This window comes from Zootoca vivipara, chromosome 1, assembly GCF_963506605.1.
Source record: "Zootoca vivipara chromosome 1, rZooViv1.1, whole genome shotgun sequence".
Lineage (NCBI taxonomy): Eukaryota > Metazoa > Chordata > Lepidosauria > Squamata > Lacertidae > Zootoca > Zootoca vivipara.
Window position 1 is genome coordinate 99,428,175 of NC_083276.1, and position 23,290 is coordinate 99,451,464.

The 23,290-nt window shown below is 41.1% G+C and overlaps 1 protein-coding gene across 2 annotated transcripts in view; it reads left to right on the top strand.

Moving 5' to 3' along the window:
- The first annotated feature begins 1,218 nt into the window (after positions 1 to 1,218).
- ARHGAP15 (Rho GTPase activating protein 15) overlaps positions 1,219 to 23,290 on the top strand; it is a 375,586-nt gene continuing 353,514 nt past the window's right edge. The window contains exons 1-2 of one of the 2 annotated variants that reach the window (XM_035130906.2): positions 1,219 to 1,472; positions 5,728 to 5,907. In XM_035130906.2, coding sequence (XP_034986797.2) covers positions 5,743 to 5,907 — 165 coding nt within the window. In that variant the 5' untranslated portion in view covers positions 1,219 to 1,472; positions 5,728 to 5,742. The remainder of the gene's footprint in view (positions 1,473 to 5,727; positions 5,908 to 23,290) is intronic. The other variant, XM_035130887.2, reaches the window with a different exon arrangement.

Here is a 23,290-nt window from a genome sequence, read left to right on the forward strand (position 1 = left end):
GCACAATCTGTTAAAAAGTCAACAGTGAACAAATCTCAAATATACTCTGACTAAACATCAATAAGGGGAGCCCAGGTGGCGCTGTGGGTTAGACCACAGAGCCTAGGGCTTGCTGATCAGAAGGTCAGTGGTTCGAATCCCTGTGACGGGGTGAGCTCCCGTTGCTCGGTCCCAGCTCCTGCCAACCTAGCAGTTTGAAAGCACGTCAAAATGCAAGTAGATAAATAGGAACCGCTACAGCGGGAAGGTAAGTGCGTTTCTGTGTGCTGCTCTGGTTCGCTAGAAGCGGCTTTGTCATGCTGGCCACATGACCTGGAAGCGGTACGCCGGCTCCCTTGGCCAATAATGCGAGATGAGCGTGCAACCCCAGAGTCGGTCACGACTGGACCTAATGGTCAGGGGTCCCTTTACCTTTACCTTTTTAAACATCAATAAGAACTTTGACGGTAAGAGCTATTCTCCAATAAAACGGAGTACTTTTGGAAGGTGATGGGCTCTCCTTCATTGGATGTTTTTAAGCAGATGTTGAATGATCAACTGCCATGAATACTTTAGTTGTGATTTGTGCATTGCAGAGGATTGGACTAGATTACCCTCAGACCCACTGATTATGGGTGTGACTCACGTTTCATTATAGAATGTGTGGAAATTGCATAAGAGAAGGAGATGGAAATTGCAACTTCATAGTGCCTTATGCCCTCATTATAGAAAGTCATAATACAGAGAAGGATTTTAGACTTGGTCTGGTAGAACGCTGATACCAAAAAAAAAGCCAACATGTAAGCTCTTTTCATTTCAGTGCAACTGACTTCCAAACAAGGATGTATGAGGCTCAGCAAAGTCTCTCATGTAGGTAATTTTCAAACAGGAAGTTGACAAAGCAGGATCATTAACAGCGGCACATTAAGCTTGCCAGAAGTGCAACACCAAAAACCTAATGTTATACGCAAATGTAAACTAGATGCAGTAGTTAGAGCTGTAATTCAATAGCTAATTAGATGGCAAAAAGGCAGCAGAACCAAGCATCTGCCTCCAACATGCCCAAGTAAATTTCTGCAAGACTTTTTATTTTCTACAGAAAACAGAGGAGAAGGAAGTTGGTTCAAACTCCAGCTAGTTTAATTCCTCCTTGTATTTCCTTTTCAACTGCTTTGCTGATCTTCTGAAAGTCTGCTTGTCTACTTGTAGTAACTTTAAGTAATTTTCATGCTAGAGCGTTTGCCTGCTTTACTCTTCAGTTTCTTCCTATATATGAAATTGCATGTATGACTTGCTGTGGGGGTGCTTAACTCCCTTTAACAGGAAGTGGTTACATCGTGCTTTCCTCTTTGCTTTCTTTCTGTTGCTTCGGGGGAAGAGAGATTTGTGTAGCTTTCACATACGTAACTGCTTCATGTTTTCCATTTGCTTTTTTGAAGCTACCGGTGGATGTTGGTACAGTGGATAAGAACATCATGTGTAGCAAACTGTAGGTAAGGAAACTTCATTTATTTCTGAAGTCTTACATGCAACCTGTTGCTAGATGTGCATGATAAAATAAGCACAGCACATGGATGGGGAGAGAAACCGATTGCTTTGCATTGTTATGTTAGATGTAGTAGAAAATACAGCAACAACTTATTCAAAGAAGCCTCCAACATAGATAAATAATGTGAGAAAGGGTCCAGATACTGGCATCTGTATTTGCACAGGGAGCACAAACAATAATAACTTTTACATTTTCAAAGGCTTAACTGGTTTTGTCAAAAAAACGTTTACCAGCTTTGGCGTGTCACTTCTTACAGAAATGTGCTCGGCAAATGGTTTTGATTGAGAAAGGTATGGTGAATATAGAGGCAGTGAAATAATGAAGAAATTAAAAGATGTTACGGCATGATGATAAAGCCACATTAGCAAATTTTGGTAAGAAGTCCCACTGCTGAAGTTTAGCAGCAATAGTAATAAACAGTGGGAATGCTAGTAAAAATAGTATCCTGTGGGCATATCATTAAGAATGAAAAACGTGCTCAGCTACAGTATCGCATGTGCACTAAAAATCAGTGGTGGAGCCATATCAGCAGCAATGAAAGTTAGGAGATTTCTCCAAACGCTAATGCAAAAAATGTCCAACAGAGGCAGAGAGAGCACAAACCAGCTCTGCTCTACAATGCTTATGGAGAGACAGAGAGGAAACGGCTGCCTTCTGCATCATTAACTGGAACCCCAGAGTTACAAATTCTTGAGCAATGGATAGTTGTTGTTTTTCTGAAAAGTTTGTATCTCTGAAAGTTCTCCTTTCCAGACGTCTTTCTGCCATTTTCCTTACCTCCCCACACCCTCAGAGGGGAGGCAGCCACCCCTCTATCTTCTCAGCTTTCTCCAGAGCCACCCCCCATAACGACCCCTAATATCTTACTGAAAAGACTTTCCCCTTTAGTTCCTCAGTAATTGGGTAGTACTGTATCAGTAGCTTCCTGGAATGAAGATTAGGTGGCTTTTGCTTGACTGCAGAGTACTGTATCTGCACAGTGAAAGTCAAATTCTAAGGTTACATCTTAAAACATACAGATGAGTCTTACAAGTCACACCAGTCTCCCTTTATTTACCCTGTTCTGCAAATCCTTACACAAGAAACTGCCTTTTACTAGACCATACTATCAGTCCATCTAGATAGAACATTACTGTCTACATTATATTGCAGCAGCTCTCCTGGGTCTGAGCTCTTTCACTTCACTTGCTACCTAATCTCTCCCCTTCACCATTCTCAAAATGGAAAGTGTGATGGAGAACTTATATGTATGAAGACAAGATCAAGTCACACAGTTCTTCACCTTTAAAGAAGGTGAGGGAGAGATCAATATAACTGGGTTTCCACATCTATGAGTCTAAACTTTGCTAGATCCCCTCACGTGTGTGTAGGTTACAAAAGGAGATGGTACAGTATATGAATCCTAAGGTGTACTGCTAGCTTAGTAAGTGTATATAAATAGAGCCTCTGAAAATATGTGCAAATTTCCCTTGAGAATTACAATAGAAACCACAGCCTCTGCAAAGAGGATCGTACCAAGTGAGATAACAGAAGCAGACCTTCCTTCGCTGCTTCAGTAATATTCTTTGCATATTTCTTGTACCTACACACTCCTTCCAGAACAGAGTTTATCTTTAGACAGTTTTTTTAAAAAAAAGATAAATACTCTTGACAGCTGTATGCCCCATCATGCTTTGAGTAGACAACAAAACAAAGAAGAAAATGAATGTGAATATTGATAGATCTCTAAGATCACTTTAGCTAGTAGAACACTGGTCAGTAACTAGTTCTATCTGGGGGCCACTTTGAGGATCAGATTATAGGCGGTGGACACTGTCTTACTGCCCATTGCCAATCCATATACTTGCCTGGGAGGTTCCATCAGTCAGGTTCAGCCCCCAATTTATCCAAGTCAATGGACCTCAGGTACTGAAAATGGGAAAGGCCTTTGCCTGAGATCTTTGTAAGGTGTTTCCAGTCAGAATTAAACTATTACTCCAGTCCAGTCCAGTGCTGCCCAACTCAGCATAAGTGAGCTTTGGGTTTTCAGAAGACGTGGAACCATGCTTGAGCTATGCAGATGGTAAGACCCGATTCTCAATGGCTAGATCAGGCTTCCTCAACCTCGACCCTTCAGATGTTTTGAGACTACAATTCCCATCATCCCTGACCACTGGTCCTGCTAGCTAGGGATTGTGGGAGTTGTAGGCCAAAAACATCTGGAGGGCCGAGGTTGAGGAAGCCTGGGCTAGATTCACCAGATTCAGGAACAGCCTTACCATTATGCTGGTGCCTGGGGAAGGAGGTTTTTGCATGCCATTAAAGATGAGCACATTGCCAATTATTTAGTTTGTTATACTTTAGCACCATGAGGTGGAGTGCTGTTTGCATTTTCTGCCTCAGATTCCAAAGTCTCTTTGGCCATCTCTATTCGGGAATCAGGTTTGCAGTTCACTCCCATATAAGCAAATAGATAGCTGGCATTTACTTCTGTGGTAAAATGTAGGGCACATGGGGACATTGTTGTGACAGAGGCACAATCTCATCCAGAGAGGATCAATGTGTGTCTGTAGAATAAATGCACCACATTTGCACATAATGTGAAAGCATGGTTTATCGCAAGGAGGAAAGAGACAGAGGAAGGTTTCAGGCTCATGTGCTTCTCTCCTCTCACCCGCCTGCCACTCCTCCTGTCGCATGGCTGGGAGAAGGACCTCAGTTTCACTCTCCATTAATTTCTACAAACTAGAGATCATGGGTCAAAACAAAGACCTGATTCTCATGTAATACCGTGGCTTACTGTGATGTGGATGGTGGATTAGTGTTATGTATGAACCGGGCCATAGAAATGTGCTGCATCTACAGAGGTCATTGCCATAGAGAAGTCCTTTCCATATGCATGCTCAATCCATCATAATGGTAGTAACCATAATGGCAAATACAAATAATAGCTGCTTACTAGAAAATGAATAGCAGTTCAATAGCAAGATTAAATGCCATTATGGGATGTTTGTGCAGACTGTCATAAGAGATAACATTTGATATCTAGGACCTTTTGGGGGTGTTTACCTTCAAGCAGCAAGTTGCAGAAATTAAGACCTCCTCAGAAGAGGAATCAGGATGCAGCATGGCTTTCACCATCTATTTGCTTTATGTTTAGGTACACATATCACATGAAAAACAGCTGATGCAGACAGATACTTCCTAGCAAACATTTGGAAAATGTTGCTCTGCATTTCATCCGGAAGATGGCATTCTTTGCATCAAAGTGCCTATACTTCCCACAGCTCTTGGGCTTTCCTTAAAGATTTCCCACCTAAGCACAAATCTGGCCTGACAACCCTATAGTTAAAAGATATGGCAGATTTAATAATAGCCCAAGGTCCCAAGTACCAAAAAAAAATCATGTTACAATTTAAGTAAAATGGATGAAGCTTTGAAAATGTGTTCTCTTTCTGAAACTAGATAAGCATGTTTAGTGTTTTAAAAGCACTGAACGATGCCTGAGAACATGGCTAATATTTGAGTGGAAAATATATCCATTAGCAACACCTTGACATGTAGTCAAGGAATTGCATATTTTAGTGACATCTCTACCAGTGACCTTGATGTCCGATGCTGACCCCTCCACCCCCACTGCAATAGCAACATGTTTGCCTCTGCTTTGCTCTAGCCTGTAATTAGTTCCATAACCATCTACCTATTTTAGTCGGCATATAAGAGGTTTTATGGGGTGCATTTTGAAACATAATATATGAAGCAGGCGTGCATTCAACATCCTCCTCTGGTCTTTCTGGCATAATCGGCAAAGGCCAAACACTTCACTTTTAGCCTGTGAGCAAACTTGAGATATCTGTCTCAGATGTGAACATGGGAAGACCAAAGGCAAACTGTAAGGCCTGCCAGCTGGATGTACTGGAAAGGTTACTGAAAGATTACACAACAGAAGAGTGGCCTTTGAGATAAAGATAATCTTTTATGTAAACTTCGCTCTTGGACGAGTTGGTGAGTAATAAGGTGCCCTAGATTATTGATTCTTCTGATAGATTTTTAAGAGATACTCAGCTGGTTTCACTATTATTTTTCCTTATTACCTAAACTGGAATAAAACCTGGATTAATGCACAATGTGTTTAACCTTGTCTTCTTACTGCCTAAAATGGAATAAAACCTAGATTAGTGCATGGTGTGCCTGACCTAACTGGCTATTATATTTTTCAGGTTGACATAATAATCATGCAGCGGTTAATGTCTGCTGATACCAGTGCAGAAAAGCTGCATCGTTCCCATGAAAGCACAGGTGCTGTTCAGATGAGGATCAAAAGTGCCAACAGCCCCCATGACAGGCACAGCCAAAGCAAATCTATGATACTGTCTGATAATGTGAAAGTCATTGAGCCCGTAAGTACTGCTCTACAATAATTTTCTGTCTCCACTCATTTGTTTTGTTATATATATTTTGCATTTTTTGAAGTCTTCTGAAACTGATTACATTACCTTCTCCAGTATTGCGAGGACTAGAGTATCAGGAAACTTTGCCGGAGACACCAGAAAACCATTAATCAGCTACTGTTTCATACCACCGAAATTTGTCCTTCACCATTGCATAGGTTAGCAGCAGCAGCATGGCGGTCACACCTTACCAAACAGTTATATGCCTATTAGAATTGAGTCATTATTGGCTCCCTCACTTACAGATCACTTTCTCCCAATCCTTTCCACACCAGCTCTGGGGTGTGTTCTGTCATATGTGTTGGACCTGATGTAATTTGAGACAAGCCCATAGTTACATTGGCAGCCATGAGGTGCCATACTTCTTCAGACAAGCTTGCACTGAGAGGTGTGTTGAAGGCCCCCAAGACCAAAAACCTTGTGGTTCCTCAAAACCATTCCTGTCTTAAGTTCCCTACACCAGATACAGATGCTACAATTGATGTGTGGACATAGTATCTGATGAGGGAGATGATATATTTATAGATACATTCATATATTTATAAATAACAGCTACTTCTCCTTTCTGCCCAAAGAGATACATCTGGGAAACATTTGCATCTTCCCCTTCATCCAATCAGGTTTCAGTTACAAAAGCCAGATCAGCGTCTCCCCCTTTATCCAAACAGGTTTCAGTTACAAAAGCCAGATCAGCGTGTCCTTCCTGGACAAGATCAGAGACAGTACCGGTAATTGTCTTTCCATTAGCTGATCTGGAATTTTCTAGTTTCACCTTAACAACTTCAGGGAACCACACAGCAAGGCTACTAGTATCAAAGCTGGGAGATGGGCTGGAAGGAGAAGTAGCTTGAAGACAGACATCTAGCCCAGCTTTTCCTCACTTGACACATCCACCCCGTCACCATATCACTCTGTGTCCATTATAATCCCAATGGTAGTCCTTTACTACCATACTACCTGGAAGGACAGATCGTGAAGCTGAGGCTCCAATACTTTGGCCACCTCATGAGAAGAGAAGACTCCCTGGAAAAGACCCTGATGTTGAGAAAGATGGAGGGCACTAGGAGAAGGGGACGTCAGAGGACAAGATGGTTGGACAGTGTTCTCGAAGCTACGAACATGAGTTTGACCAAACTGCGGGAGGCAGTGCAAGACAGGAGTGCCTGGCGTGCTATGGTCCATGGGGTCACGAAGAGTCGGACACGACTAAACGGCAACAAGTCCTTTACTAAACTACTGTTTTCATAGGGGCTGTGCCAATTCATCGTACCCCATCCTCCTAGACCCTGCCACACCCTCATGTGCCTTAGAGCTGCCCCTTTCCTCCTCATGCTGCTACTGAGGCCAAGCCGGATGAAAAGTCAACCTGGTAGGAGCAGCAGTATGGGAAAGAGGCCAGAAGTGGTGGCTGATCAGCCTAATATTTTCTGCTGCTGGCCCTGCCTTATCCATACTGACTCTTCATCCTAATAGTGGATTACCAGGTGTGCTGGTTGCTGCTTCTGACCACCTTCTTCCATCCTGAGCTGTTTTTCCTTCTGAGCCAACTCTAACCACTAATTCTAACCACTGGTGGCAGAAGCAGCAGATCCCCAAGCTGGCCATGGAGGAGGAAGGTGGTGAGTAGTGGTACCTGCTGCCTGGGCTTCTGGATCCTGTGGGCAGCGGCCCTGGGCTGGCAGGCAGAGGAGCTAGCAGAGCAGGGGGGCTGCTGGTGCCTGTCCTGGCTGTCCCTCTGCATGTCACCTGGACCAACTGCCTCTTGTAAGAATAAATAAAAATGGGCAAAACATTGTAGATTTATTGTTCACCTGCTGTTATGAAAAACTGTAACTGACACAGTAATATAGTTTTCCTCCAAATGTTAGCGTCGCTTAGAACATTTCATGCTGGCTGGCACAAAAGGCAGGGGGAAGGAAAGTAATTTGCCTGCATAGGATGGGGCCAGAAATGGCATTGTGTAGGATCAGTGACACTTCACAGCTCTCTTTTTCCCTGCTGGGTAAGCATTCCTCAGCTGAATAAACTCTTCTGTGAGTCCCATTATGAATGACCCCATGGGGAGTGGGGTGGGCATTAGAATTGCAGGAAGCGGGGGGGGGGGGGGAGGGAGGGAGGGAGGGATGAAGGTGTTTAGTTTCCCTCTCCCTGCAATCACCCTTGTGTTGCTCAACTGACTAGGAAACAGCTGAGATTGGTTAAAATGGGGCTGGATTGAAGGGGAAAGGGCTCCTTTGGAGGAAGAGTAGGATATAAATTAAGTAAATAATGGTAAAAAACAACAACCCACCATTTTATCTGGAGCCCCTCCCACCTTCCTGCTTCTTGCCTAATCAGTATGGAGGTTATGTTGTGGACCATGTATAATTCAGAAGTGGGCCAGAAGCAGCCTGGGGACTGCAGATTGTAAACGCCTGAACATTCTTGGAGATTATGCATACTGCTCAGAAAATGTGCATATTGCCCAGAGAATGTGCAAAATGAAGTTGAGATACGTATAACCCCATAGCCTGTTGGGAATTATGCCTGGAGAATGTACAAAATTCCCCAGGCACATTCCCCAGGCCTGTTGGGAATTATGTACAGAGGTGGAACCTCTGTTTAGGAACGTGATCCGTTCCACGGAGGCGTTCTAAACGGAGGCATTCGCTCCCCAAAGGTATGCTTCTGCACGTGCGCGAAGTGCTGATAGAGCGCTTCTTCGCATTTTAGGTACTCATCCATCCACTCACCTAATGTCATCTTTATGACCATTCATATTCCCACAGTTCATTGGTATCACTCTTATGCTAAAAATAATGACACTGTGGCTTCAGTAGTCCAATAATTCAGTGGCATTTTCTGCTTTGTTACGTAGTTTGGGAAAGCATTTGAAGAAGTCTTGCATCTCTTTATTACATAGAGTAAGAAACTCGTTCAATGGGAAATTTTGGGTTGCCAGCTGTGCCCATGTAAAGCTCTTACTAAACAACCAAAAATCCTTTGTGTTGCAGACATTGGATTATATTTCTGAAAGTCACGGCCTAACATTGTATTAAGATAGGTAAATGAGAAATGAAAGCTCTTCCTAGCATGTAACATTACACTTGTTAATGTACTATGATTGAGATTATTTGTGATAGTTAAAATCTGGAGTCTGAAATAACCCTGACACATGGCAGAGAGAGCCAAGTGGTACTGGATTTGTTTATTTTATCCCTGAAAATATTTAAGCACTAATACTTTAGAGGTGAACTCTGTTGCCAGTCATGTCCCTTCCCTTTTACTCATCCTGTGCTACTAAACAAACTGATTGGTGTGAGCCTCCCTTGGTTCATTTTCCTCCATAATGGCTGCAACTTGCAGCTGAGGCCATATGATATTGCAAAATTATTTATGCAATGTTAGTCACTCGCTTTGGATTCCAGCTCAGTTTTTTCAAATCAGAGCAAATAAGTGAAAGCCCCAAAACTGTACTAGCATCCCACACCAGCACCAAAAATTTCTCTTTTCAGAGCCATCGAAGCTATTAATTGGCTATTCTGCTGATATGGCAAGCCCCTATGAAATATTCAGCTATTTAACTGAGACAGTAAATGGAATAATCTTGCTGCAGTTGTTGGTTCCCCCCCCCCCCGCACCCGCCCTTCTGCTATTTTTACCTCCATGTTCAAATGCAAAATTAACCACAGCCGTTTCATCACCATAGCTCAGCAAATACATGATTTTAATTATTCTTCTCTCAGTTGGCAGAAGTAAATCTTTAGTTCAGAGAAACTTGCATTGCATTTCAGAACTGAATCCCCCCCCCTTTCAATATCAACCTAGTAGCTGATGAAACATTCATTTCCTTATGTTTGCTTTCCAATTTAAAACTATCACTTGCTGGCGACACATTTGCACGTAGTTCTTAAAAAACACACACACCAACCCCCAACCCCCATAAGTGAGATGTTCTGTTAGGAAGTTAAAAGAATGTTTACTGTAATTTATTTGGAAATAGTATAATGTATTATCAGTAGGAACTGTAACTTTGAAAAAGTTTAAAAGTTAAGTATATTTAATGATGCCTAACATATTTTATTGGCTGTGTTTAACAAAAGGCACTAGGCTGCAGTTGTTTTTGACAAGCATGAAAACATCACAGCATGAGACTGCAAAAGGAATTATGTAGAGAAATTACAAGTGATCCATCTCTCAATGAATTATCCACCTCAATAGCCTGCAGAACTCAGCTACCAATTAACACCTACTTTATTACATGTTGGGATGTACTTAATAACTTTCATGTGTTTATGCACTATTACCTTGACTGATGCCTCTTGTACAATTAGGCATAATTGGCATATCAATATGCAAAAGTTAAAAGGATTAACCCTCTTAAAACTAATGAGCATTTCTGTATCCAGCTGCTAAATGAGACAAAATTAGCATTTTTCACTTTTGGGCAGGATTTTATCATGCAGTTTCTCATTGTTGGTATTACCTTGTTACATAACTTTCGGTCTGGGATGAGGCTGGGTGGGGTGGAGAAGAGAATACTTGGGGATGATAAAAGAAAAAAGGATTCTAAAAAGTTCCACCAGACACCCAACATTTGCTGCTGGGTTTTCCACAAGCATAACAGTTGCAATTTATGTTCTTTTGTAGGGAGCTGAAAAAGTTGTGCTTTCTTAGCAGCTAATTATAGAGACGCAGGGTATGTCTTTTCACCATGCAAACTTGGCTCTGATATAATAGATTGAAAGCTTGCCATGCTCCTCATTTCCTCGCTCTTTCTAGTATTTTCATCTCTCTCATTTTTCCATGAAGAGTTTCCTGACTAGATATTGACAGAATGCAAAGTATTTTGGCATATTTGCTCGAGCGAGTCTGTCAAGTGGCTGGTGAAAGGCAAACAGGAAAGGCCCAAAGTCTTAAGCAAAACCCCAAACATTACAAAACACATCCTGAAAAACTAGTGGGATTCTGAATGGGAACAATTCACAGAAGTACATGTTGGTTGATTGTTGTGCCAAGAGTCCTAGAACAGAGAAGGTAAAAATCTTTCTTTGCCCCATATTTTTGAAATTAAATTACAGTGGTGCCTCGCTAGACGAATTTCAGAGAATCATAGAATCATAGAGTTGGAAGAGACCACAAGGGCCATCCAGTCCAACCCCCTGCCAAGCAGGTGACACCATCAAAGCATTCTTGACATATGGCTGTCAAGCCTCCGCTTAAAGACCTCCAAAGAAGGAGACTCTACCACACTTCTTGGCAGCAAATTCCACTGTCGAACAGCTCTTACTGTCAGGAAGTTCTTCCTAATGTTTAGGTGGAATCTTCTTTCTTGTAGTTTGAATCCATTGTTCCGTCTCCGCTTCTCTGGAGCAGCAGAAAACAACCTTTCTCCCTCCTCTATATGACATCTTTTTATATTTTTGAACATGGCTATCATATCACCCCTTAACCTTCTCTTCTCCAGGCTACCCAGCTCCCTAAGCCGTTCCTCATAAGGCATTGTTTCCAGGCCTTTGACCATTTTGGTTGCCCTCCTCTGGACACGTTCCAGCTTGGAACGAATTTAATTCGTTCTGTGAGTCAATTCGTTTTGTGAAAAAATCGTTTAGTGCATCCCATAGGAATGCATTGAATTATTATTATTATTATTATTATTATTATTATTATTATTTGCCCATTAGGAACGTATTAATTGAATTTCAATACATTCCTATGGGAAACCACGATTCGGTAGATGAATTTCTCACAAAACGAATTCGTCTTGCGAGGCAACCTCCGCTCGAAAAATCTCTTCGTTAAGCGAAAAATTCGTCTTACAGGGCGTTCGTCTAGCGAGGCACCACTGTATGTCAATCACATTTGAAAGCTACACCAACTATATTGCAGTTTGTGGGATTTTATGAAAAGGTGTACCTGTATAAATCTGGCAACACCAAACAAATGTATATCTATTTGGCAGAGCAAAAGTCCAATATAGCAGGAAGCAAAGCAGAAGAAGCTGGAAATATCTGTACGCAGCTTCATGCACCCATACACAGATCTTTCTCCTAGATTTGTGAGTAGATTATACCCTGATTTTGTAGGGTTTCCCAATAAGCATTTTAAAGTGCAGCCTCTATAGATCTGGCAATTTCACTTAAATATAATTATTGTCAGTTTTATTTGGGTTTCTTTACTGTGTAACCCATCCTGGGACCTTTGGGTGGCAAATGGGTAATAATCATCAGTAGAAAATAAAATATTTAATGAGCACTATTTTAATGTTAATCATTTATATATAAACATGCTTTAAGTATTTATGTGTAGAACATAACTCTACAGATGAAGATGGGCAAAAGCTGCTACTATGGTAAGTCTAACTTGGCCTAGAATCGGAACCCATAGCTATGAAGCTCAGCACTTTGTTCACCGATCCATTCTGGTTCATTGGGAATGTGTAATCATAGGGTGATAGCCTGTGATGCCTGTCGATGAGTGAAACAGACTTCTTCTCACACAATAGGAATTCCCTTTCCTCTCCTATTCCATGCATCTCGCCCATCACCCATACAAATCTCTTTAGCAGGGCTGGGAAAACCTCTGTAGAAGATTTTGGGGACGGTAGGGGGGGGGTGGAGGCTGCAACATTAAGTTTTGTAGTGGATTAAAATACTTTCACCAATTAATGGGGGACCAGATATTTTTTTTAAAAAATCACAAGTAATTTTTAATGCACATACTATAAGAACTGCAGGTAGCAGATTTTATATTGCAGGAGACTTTCCTAGTACTACTATACTACTCAACACAGGATGGAAGTTGCTTCTAACATAGTTTTCTGTGATGCATGTATCATCTGAAAATGTAGAAATTACACCCCCCCACACACAAAAAGCATTCTGATTTGTTCATCAGAATACATATGTGGATTTAATTCACAAAAAACTAATCAATCGAGAGCCATATGATTAATCAACTAAAAGTTCTTTAATCAGGTGACAGCTCTAGTTTCATTGTATTCATATTCAGCAATCTACTAAGCCTGCTGTATTGGAACTTTTGACTCTGTGCCAATTTTTCTTTGCCAACTCACTGAATTTGTCTAAGCCTTCAGATGTTGCTGCCAATCATACAAAAAATATATGCTGCAAAACATAGTTGAAAAAGTACAAGGCCTTTTGTGGCAACCATGAAATATTAAGGTTCGTTTGGTGTTGCAGATGTGTAGAACATGTTGTATTTTTAACATTCATGGCTGCATACATGCACATACTGGGACTATTTTTCAGATAGAGATCAAATTGTTTCACCATTATGCATATAGGACTGGCGCTGTCAGCTGGCAACTTGGAGCAAGAAGATGTTTAGTCCTTCTGTAGTTTTGTCTAGTTTTCAGTGGGAACTTCCATGCTGCTAAGACTAGTCCATAATCGATGAAATGATATTAATGTCTTATCTCAACTACACAAATCTTAAGGCTGGGCATGGACTCTATTAAGCAAGAGCTCTTCGTATGCTTTCTGTTCAAATGCAATCCTTCATTGTGCATGAATATTAACCATTTTCATCTCTTAAATCTCAGAGAGGTGCATTTTGTCTCAGTGCAAATTCAAAGCATGAAACATCGTCTTTCATTGGTGCTCAGATTAAGAATCAGAGGCTGTTTAGTCATTCCAAAATGTTAATGAATTAGAGTTCTTTTTGATTAGATGAAACAGACTTGGTTGTCTTATTTATCTCTCTAATACACTATCAAAGATGCAGGAAGCAGTTTCCCTTTGTTTCTTGCTACCCTCTTTCTCATCCCCCTTCCCAGAACCTCGACTTCTTGCCAAAGTTACAGCTAGCCAAAGAGACAAATAAAATTGCTAAAATTACTGGTGCTTCTGTTGAGTAGAGCTATTTGAGCAACGTCAGGAGAGGCGAGGCTGTTGTGTGTTTACTTCTACATCAAGCTTGTAGTCAAGTTTGAGGCTTGCTTTGTGAAGATTGTCCTGAAGTAGATCCTGATATTTAATTAATATGACATTAAATCACATTGAATTGATAAGAGTTGGCATCTCAAAGAAAGGTAATTGCCCATATTGGTTTTGTACAAAAATAGAGCTGCTTGGAAAATGTGCAGCTAACACAGACTGTCAACTCCATTTATAGATCAATACATGAAAACCGTTGATCAGGCAGGCATGTGTAACAGTAACACTTTGCATTTATTTCTTGTTTTTCTACTGCATTAAGGCTTACAGGTTTATAAGCTTCCAAAATATTTTGACTTCTGCGTAAATATGTAATCTGTTTAGTTTTAATTAAATGAGTCTGCAGTCCTTTCAAAAATGTTTCTAGTTTCATGATCTTCCCCCTGCCCCCTCCTCCAGTTATAGCTGCAGGTAATTTTAGTTGAAAATGGATTATATCCTTCTTGGAAAGATCATTAGAACACATTTTTAAAAAGAGTATATTTAGTGGAAGGGCTTTTTTTTGAAGATTTGTTTTGCTTTCTACTTTGTTCTTTCCTGGGAGAAATGTAGATACTAAGAAAAACATTTTCTCAAGCAATAATGGGCAAGACACCCATAAGATTCTGTTTTCTAATAAAAAACAACCATTGCTGCTTCAATTTGCCTCAAAACTAAAATTATTTTACTCCTCATGCTGTCCCTCCCCTGTCATCTCCCCCCCCCAAAAAGCTTATTTTCTTAGCCTTTACTGAACACAGAGACATTGCACATAACAGTCAGTGCACTGGATTATATATGGCGCCTCCATCTTGACTTTTACTGTGAAGTGCTATATGACAAAATGGCAGTGTCCAAATGGGGAAAAAAAAACTTGGCTGACAGATTCAAAGCAGAAATTGAAGGGCTCTCATGGTTGGTTCAAGACCAGCATTGTTGAAGAGTATCTGTTCCCAGCCAGTACTTATCCCAACAAATTAACATCTGTGACAGTCTGGAGCAGAAGGTAAATGCAGATGACCATTTATCAAGTGGTACCCACAATGGTGTTATACAGGCATCCACAAACTGCGGCCCTCCAGATGTTTTGGCCTACAACTCTCATGATCCCTAGCTAACAGGACCAGTGGTCGGGGATGATGGGAATTGTAGTCCAAAACATCTGGAGGGCCAAAGTTTGGGGATGCCTGGTGTTACATAACCACTTGCAAAACCAGTCAGGTTTTACATTTTACCAGGTGGTAGTGAGGATTTTAGTACTATTCAGCTGACCATTTTGGGGCCAGTTCACACCTGCAGTTGACTTCACCTGCTCTGGATGCATTTTTGTTGGGGGGGGGGCATTGACAAGTGTGAATTGGCCCCTGTGTATGCCAATAATGTTTAAGTTCAGTGGTGGTGGGCAGGGCCTTTTTCAAGCTTAAGGCTAGGTAGCCTTTTGATGGCCACATGCCAGTGGTGGGCAGGCAGGGCCAGAGGCTAAAGTGTGTGGAGCAAACAGATGTAAATTGCACCCTTGTACATCAGGCTAGTTTCTACACACCCTGTCTAAACACTCCTTTCTATACTATATTCAGGAAGCAAAAGTCAAGCACAAATTCCAGCCAGGCAAAAACACTTGGGGTGCAAAGCAGGACCAGTGAGGGGTGTGGCCTGGAGAAAGTTCTAAGGTTCATGTAGACAAGCCTAGAATCATAGAATTGTAGAGTTGGAAGGGGCTCTGAGGATCATCTAGCCCAGCCCCCTGTAATGCAGGAATATGCCACTGTCCCATACAGGGATCAAACCTGCAACCTTAGCGTTATCAGCACTGCGCCCTAACCAACTGAGCTATCCTGGAGAGGCTCATTTGATCCCCTGCACAAATATAAGATGGGGGACACCTGGCTTGTGAAAAGGATCTACGGGTCTAATTGGGTCACAAGCTTAGCATGAGTCAATGCTATTATAAGCTGTATCAACAGAAGTATAATGTCCCAATCAAGAGAAGTAATAGTCTGTCTTTCTTCTGCCTTGTTCGGACCACACCTGGAGTTCTCGGCAACACAATTTAAGAAGGATATTGACAAGTTGGAATGTGTAAAGAGGAGGATGATGACCCAGATGATCAAGGGTTCTGGAAACCAAGAGGAATGGTTGAAGGAGCTGGATAGATTTAGCCTGGAAAAGAGGAGACTGAGAGGAGATATGATAGCCATCTTCAATATATAAACTGCTATCACATGGGAGATGGGGCAGTCTTATTTTCTCCTGCTCTGGAGGCTAGGACCTGAACCAATGGATTCAAGTTACAGGAAAGGAGATTCCAACTAAGCATCAGGAATACCTTTCTGACAGTAAGAGCTGTTTGACGGTGGAAGAGACTCCCACAAGAGGTGGTGGACTCTTCCTTGGAAGTTTTTAAACAGGTTGGATGGCCATCTGCCATATATGATCTAGTTGAGATTACTGCAATGCAAGGGGGTTGGGTCTAGATGACCTTTGGTATCCCTTCCAATTCTACAATTCTATAAAGCACAGTATTCAGAGTGTGATTTTGACTATTCTCCTATCAAGTGGAACTACTTAAAGCTAATTATTTTGAAAAAAAGGTCTCATTTGGTAGGATGTTTTGAGGGTAACACAGATACAGCTTCATCTGCAAGTCTTACACTTTTGAGGTCAACTTCACACAGTGCTGCACCATAGTGTTGGGAAGTTTCTCTGTGCTTGAACTCACAGCAAAAGAAACACTGACATAGTACTTCACACATGGTCGTGTACACCCCCCCCCCCAAATGTAAGAAAGCTGACGTAAACTAATCAGTGAGTTTAGCTTTTGTTCAGGAAACCTTGTCTCTAATCCAGATGAAGTTGAGTAGTCCGTCCCCCACCCCCACAATTTGCTTTCCATATTACAGCCCCCTGGTGGGAGCTGGTTTTTTTTTATGTGTTCATTCTGTTGCATTATGGCTTTAATCCTAAAGGCCACAAACTACAACTGGTGTGACCCCACTGATATAGTAGCAGGTACGTGAATTCAGGGGGCATAGGATGAACCCATAGAAAAGTGACTTCTACAGCATGATTATAACATGTAAACTTTTCACTGTAAAGGATGCCCGAGTCAAAATATAAATCAAAGCAATATGGTGCTAATGTAAATTTAGCGGGATTGAGGTTATAGATATATGGTGTTCTTTAGGTATGTTCCAGCTGCATAAAAATTGCTTATTCATGAGCAGTTATTGTGTGGCTACAAGAGCATTTCAGTAGCCCAGCCATGTGGGCTGTAGGAATGGTGCTGATTCTATAGAGAGAGAAAAACATATAATCAGACCATGCCCCCATGGTGGTGGTGGGGGGGTCATTTACTGGTAAATATTCTCCTGCCTGTACAGGAGGCAGAATAAGTGGCTCCCATACAGCTTGAGGAACATCTAAAGCTGGAATGTGTGCAGAGGAGGGCAACTAAGATGATCAAGGGTCTGGAAACTAAGCTTTATGAGGAGTGCTTGAAGGAGCTGCGTATGTTTAGCCTGGAAAAGAGGAGACTGAGAGGAGATACAATAGCCACCTTCAAATATCTGAAGGGCTGTCACATGGAGGAGAGAGCATGATTGCCTTCTCCTGCTCTGGAGATAGAACTTGAACCAATGGCTTCAAGTTGCAAGAAAGGAGATTCCGACTAAACATTCGGAAAAACTTTCTGAAAGTGAGAGTTGTTCAGCAGTGGAACAGACTCCCATGAGACGTGATGGACTCTCCTTCCCTGGAGCTTTTAAAGCATAGGTTGGATGGCCATCTGCCATGGATGCTTTAGCTGAGATTCCTGCCTTGCAGGGGGTTAGACTAGATGACCCTTGGGGGTCCCTTCCAACTCTATGATTCTAAAGAACATCTATGTTTAAGTCAATATGGATGGCCGTGTTTTCCCACAGGTGTGACCTTGAAATGGTAAAATTGTCCATACTGTGTGGCATGAAATGCTAAGACCAACAGCAGAATGAGGCTCTAAGAATGCTGAGGTGGTATAAAGGACTGTGTCACTTTAGACTACAGCCGAGGGACACCAATTTTGAATATTCCCATTTAAAACAAAATTCTCCCTGCAAACTGAAACTAGTGTTATTGGGAAGGAAGGGCCAGCCCATTGTCAGCTGCGCTGGCTTCCTATTTGCAGGGAGTTATTAATATAGGAAATCATGAAATAAGGCTACTGCCGCCATTTTCCATGCATTCTGCTACCACATTCGGCTTCAGGTGTAAACTTAGGCCTGGTGCCAAGTAAGAGAAGGCAAAAGAGCTCATCTGGAGATCTGGTTGTTTGCATTCTTACTTTGAAGGGCAGTGGGCTGAATTCTGGTTTTTGGAGAAGTGTGTGTGGGGTGGGGTGGGGGAGCCAGTATGAAATCATAGTAATCTGAGCCTTTGGTTCAGTTTTATAGGAATCACACACACTTGTTCTTTCCCTGGCCAGTAATTTCTTCCTTTCCTGTTTTTCTAGCAGTGATTATCTTAATACTTAAGACACATAGCTTGAATCATATGCAGTTAGACACATCTAAGCTCATTTCTTTAGAGCTAGGCATCTACAGTGTATTTTGCTACATTTTGTTGATAGCAAAACTTCTAATCCTGAGATTCCCCTAATTTATTGATATGCTATATGCTTTTGGCAAAATAGCTGTGCTCTGTATCCCTCCCTTTCCCTAGCCTATTGGAGCAAGTTTCAGGTAACTGGAAGTAAGGATGAGAAAGGCGTCAAACTAAAATTGCCCTGCATTGTAAATTGCCCCCTGCTATAGTTTTATCCATCTAATTTTCTGGAAAACACTCTAATGGTGTTTCATAGAAGAGAAATCTTCAGTACAATTTTTGATAGCCAGATTTAATTTACTCCAACCCCTTGATAGAAAGGTTAGGGCCGTATGATGAAAACTAGATGAAATACTGTGTGAGCTGGGATGGCTGCTCCATCACAACCATCATTTTTATTTTTATTTTTATTATATCAAATAGAATGCATGGATTGGATAAAACGTTTTGAAAATTTCCAAGCTCTCCCCTATCCCCTATGTTCTGACGTGTCATGCTGTGAAAATATTTTAGTCTATTTACCAATCCAAATTAGTCTTGCCAAAGGTTCTGAAAGTTTACTACTACTGCTTAGATCCTTGCACTTCAAAGGAGGATGCAACTCTCCACATTAGTGATCACACTATGTTGCCGCAATTTTAAACTTGAACTTAGCTAAATTCGTTTATAATTCACTGCCGATTGAATGCTGCCACAAATGTACGAGGGGATACCTTTTTTTTTTTTTGTAAAGTTAGTCCTCTGATTACTAATTTGAATCAAAAGCTCTAACCTTGTTAGCATCTGGACTTATTTCCATAATAACAACCCCTTCAGAACCTACAAAGTAATGAATAATTGACAACAAATGAAATGTTTTGATAGTTGTCGGCACAAAGCATGTTTAATGTTTTGTGTTGCTTCCTAGCTAATTATGTAGATGACACATTTGTCAGACCTTGACTGCCATTAGAAACGTGTTTCCAGAGGGGAGAAAAACAGGCTATTCATAGAGTAATTAACTAGAATGCTCAATGACCTGTGAGAGATTCAAATGGCTGCCAGTTCAGACATTGTTTTGTTACAGAAGCAGAGGGGTAATTAAAATTCCAAATTACAGTGCTATGATGAAGCATTTGTTTGTTGACAGTATACTCTTACTCTAGTTTGCTTTAAAAAAATATTCTTTCAAAAAATGGCTTCTAATCCATTTTATAGCTTTAGGAGCTCTGTCTTTGAATTTACTGACAACTAATATTATGGTAAATTGCTCTTCCGAGAAGTACTGCAGGCTTTGGCAGTTTCATGGGAGCACAAGGTGGGTGGGATGGAATAGCAGCTCTTTCCCCTAAACTGACATACCATGTGCTGTCGCTGAAATGCCACTAAACTGCAGCCCATCTTGTGAAATGATATGTTCATAATTCCACACAGAAGAAGATGTCTAGTTGCAGGGAGGAAATGGTTCAGGGAAAGGGATCGTAATCAAACAAATTGAGAAAGGTGTCTTAAAACATTACGGCAAAGCCTTAATAGAATCGGCGCAGCGATGAGCATCGTTTAGGCAAACGTTTCAGGGAGCAGATGTAGTTGGAGGAAAAGGGGCCGTGCTTGGGGGGGGGAATTGAAAAGGAGCAGTATAAAAGAAGACACCCCCCCCCCAAAAAACCATTGCATCGTTCCCCCATCATCTCTTACTAACAAATGGCCATGGCTAAGAATTTACATATTGAGAGAATATGTTTTTCTAACAAATGGAATGGGGAGTTTGTTGGAAGAGGCCAAGGTGGTAAAGTTCCCCAACAATGAATTTAATGCAAGCCCAAGTGAAATATTTATTTACTTTGCCAAAAGTGAGAATATGGTTCTGTTAAAAAGATCTGACAGAAGTAACATGGTGTTTGATGCAGGGAAGCTGACAGCGGCATGGAGTGAGCGCTGATTATCCTGAAGACACTGTCAGCTAGGATTGATTTCTACTTTCTCCCTTTATGTAACGGTTCCTGTAATACAGCTGACCCCAAATCACGTTACCTTGTCATCTCTCTGAATGGATCAAGAAGAGATGAGCTGAAAATAGCTAGGCACTGACCTTGAACTTGCCAGAACAGTGAGAAGTGACAGTGGCTTTGTGTATGTGTGTGTGTATGTGTGTATGAGAGAGAAAGGGGGGGGGGTTCATGTACAATGACAGCCAATCTGCTTTTCAGTCAAGTTCACTACAGCAGCACAAGGGGGCAGAGCAGCATTAGAGATTACAGGTGAAGCCAATATTCAACTTGCTTCCTTCCCCGCTGCAAAAGTGCTTGCTTGTGCCAGTCAGATTTTGTTTGTTTGTTATCGTACCAGTGAAGTCTTCTATAAAAAGCAGATCAGTCAAGTCTTGAGTACAATTTGGACCTAACTGAAGAGTCCGAGTAGAACCTGACGGTGACTTCCTACACCTTGAATTCCTTGCTCTGTTGTGCCGATGAATGAGAAACCAAACCTAGAAAATAAAATGTCAAACAATATCAGAAATGGCAGGCTACCTCCATGAGTGCCATGGTCCACTGTGCAGCTGAGCTACCTTCCTTTTGAAGCCAATATGAGAGAGAGAGAATAAATAGAGTTGCATACATGAAAAGGCTCATATAGTTGGTAGGTTTCTACTTTTCTTATTTATTTATTTATAAATCTAAGTTTGTGGCATGTTAGTATGCAAATTGCGCTCTTCAGTTCACACCTCATTTGTCGTGCTCACGTACCTTAGAAAAGATGCCAACACAGATAGTTATGATAGACATCTATTAATATGCCTGATGCCTAGAGAGAGAGAAAATACTCATCTACTGAGTTTTCTCCTTTCCAACTTTTTTCTTTAGCATTTTAATGGAATCTTGGCATCCGTGGCATCAAAAGCCCTCTGTATCGAGGCACCTGGCTTCACTGTTGTTTTCCACGGTGAAACATTGCTGAGAGCTGTCGTGTGTTAAGGATGTGTCTATTTTGTGTTTCATTTTGTCGTGGTCTTGTTCCCCTCACACCCCCTTTACTGAGCTTCAAGCAGGAAAACCATGTTTCTCAACTTTGCCAAGAGGCTATTGATAAAATGAAGGCATACAAGCCCCCTCAATATGTCTTGATTGCTTGGTCGTAATCTAAATTCTTAAGTCCTTTGATTTCAGGCTTTGACTGCAGCACATGTATTCTGGGCTAGACACCCTTGCTTTGCAACTCCCAGATCTTAAGGGGCTCTTAAACATGCATGTTGGCTTTTAGCTTAGCAATCTGGAGGTGGAGCTACTTCAAAATCTTCCTTTGGTATGAAAGCAGTTCTCCAAAGAGATCTTGTTCCTTATGTACAACCTGGTTGAAAGGTATGGGCTACTGGAAAAATTCCCCCCTGGAGTTTTGTTCCTGCTTTCATTGTGCTAGGCTTTTAATAAGGGACCCTATTCCCTGACGTGCTAGAAGTGAGTTTATTGCTACCATCTGTTTAATTGCCCTCTCAGTTTTCTTTGGGGAATCATGAAAGTATTTTACCCTGCCTTTGAATCTCTTGGTTCTTTTAAAAGACTGGGTAAAGTACACATCAATTTCCAAAGAGTATATTAAAAACTGATAAACAGCAGCATCTCTGAATAGTAAAACTCAAGGAAAACAATTTTTTAGATGAATGTGTGTTGTTTGTTATCAGCAAACACGGTGCTTGCTGTACAAGTAAATAAACAGGGTTGTGGGCTTTGGGGTTGTTTGTTTTGCTTTAAGCTTTTCCTCATCTGAAATTGTTATTTTTTATTATTTCTATCTCATAATTTCTTATTAAGCATAATTTATACAGTCCTTCTTACCAAGGATATCACAGAAATGAAGTTGTATCTTGAAATATACATGTGTTTTAAGGAGAGCTGTGACCATTGGGGTACAAATCACTCTAAACAGAACAGCAAACTCTATGATTATGTGTGGGTCCATTACACATTCCTAGAAACAATAATTGTAATAACTGTGTGTAAACTTTGTATTACACACCATGAAGTAAAGCAGTACACTTCCAAAACTATCTTATGGTAACCATGATTTTAAGAATAATACAGGCCACCATGGTTCTGAAAGTGCTAGTATTCTGTAGTAGATAAGTGGCTGCAGTTGAACCACCTGAGTTCAAATTTCACCTCAGCTGTGAAGCTGATTCATTATCTCTTACGCTACCTTACCTTCGTGTGTTCCAAGGGTCAACACCCATAAAACATGAGCTTCTTTGTGAAAGTGATGTACTTTACTTTTTTAATAACTCCTGTCGCTTTTCTCAAGGTCTGCATGATTACTAAGACATACTGCAAATTCTTTATAAGCATCTCTTTGAAGTGGAGGAATTGCAATGCTAAATACAGATAGAAAATACTGCCCAAAGGAGTGGTGGCACTGAAGAATACTCATTCTTTAACATTCGTGTTATTTTGTTAAAATTGGGACAATCAGCTCCCTTCTATGTACATGTCATGCTCAAAATGCTATTAGATTCGAAATATGTAGGTACTGAAACTGAGAAGATTTGATCAAATTTCCCACAGCTAGTTTTGGGCACCTGACCTGCTTAGTTTCCCACAGGGGAAAAGAAAGCTCTGTTTCTTTAAATTCCCAATGAGAAGGGACATGTGTCTCCTTGCATTGAGTTACATTACATCACATCATGTGGCACAAAGTGACCCAACTCAACATGACAGGAGAAGTAAAGAAAACAGATTCTTTTAACCAGGCGTGTATATATGTATAGACCACTTTTAACAAAATGATGGCAATAAAGATATAATGAAGGGAGATGTGTACTTCTTCCACAGAGCCTAATAACATAGACTACAGAGCTTGTCAATTCT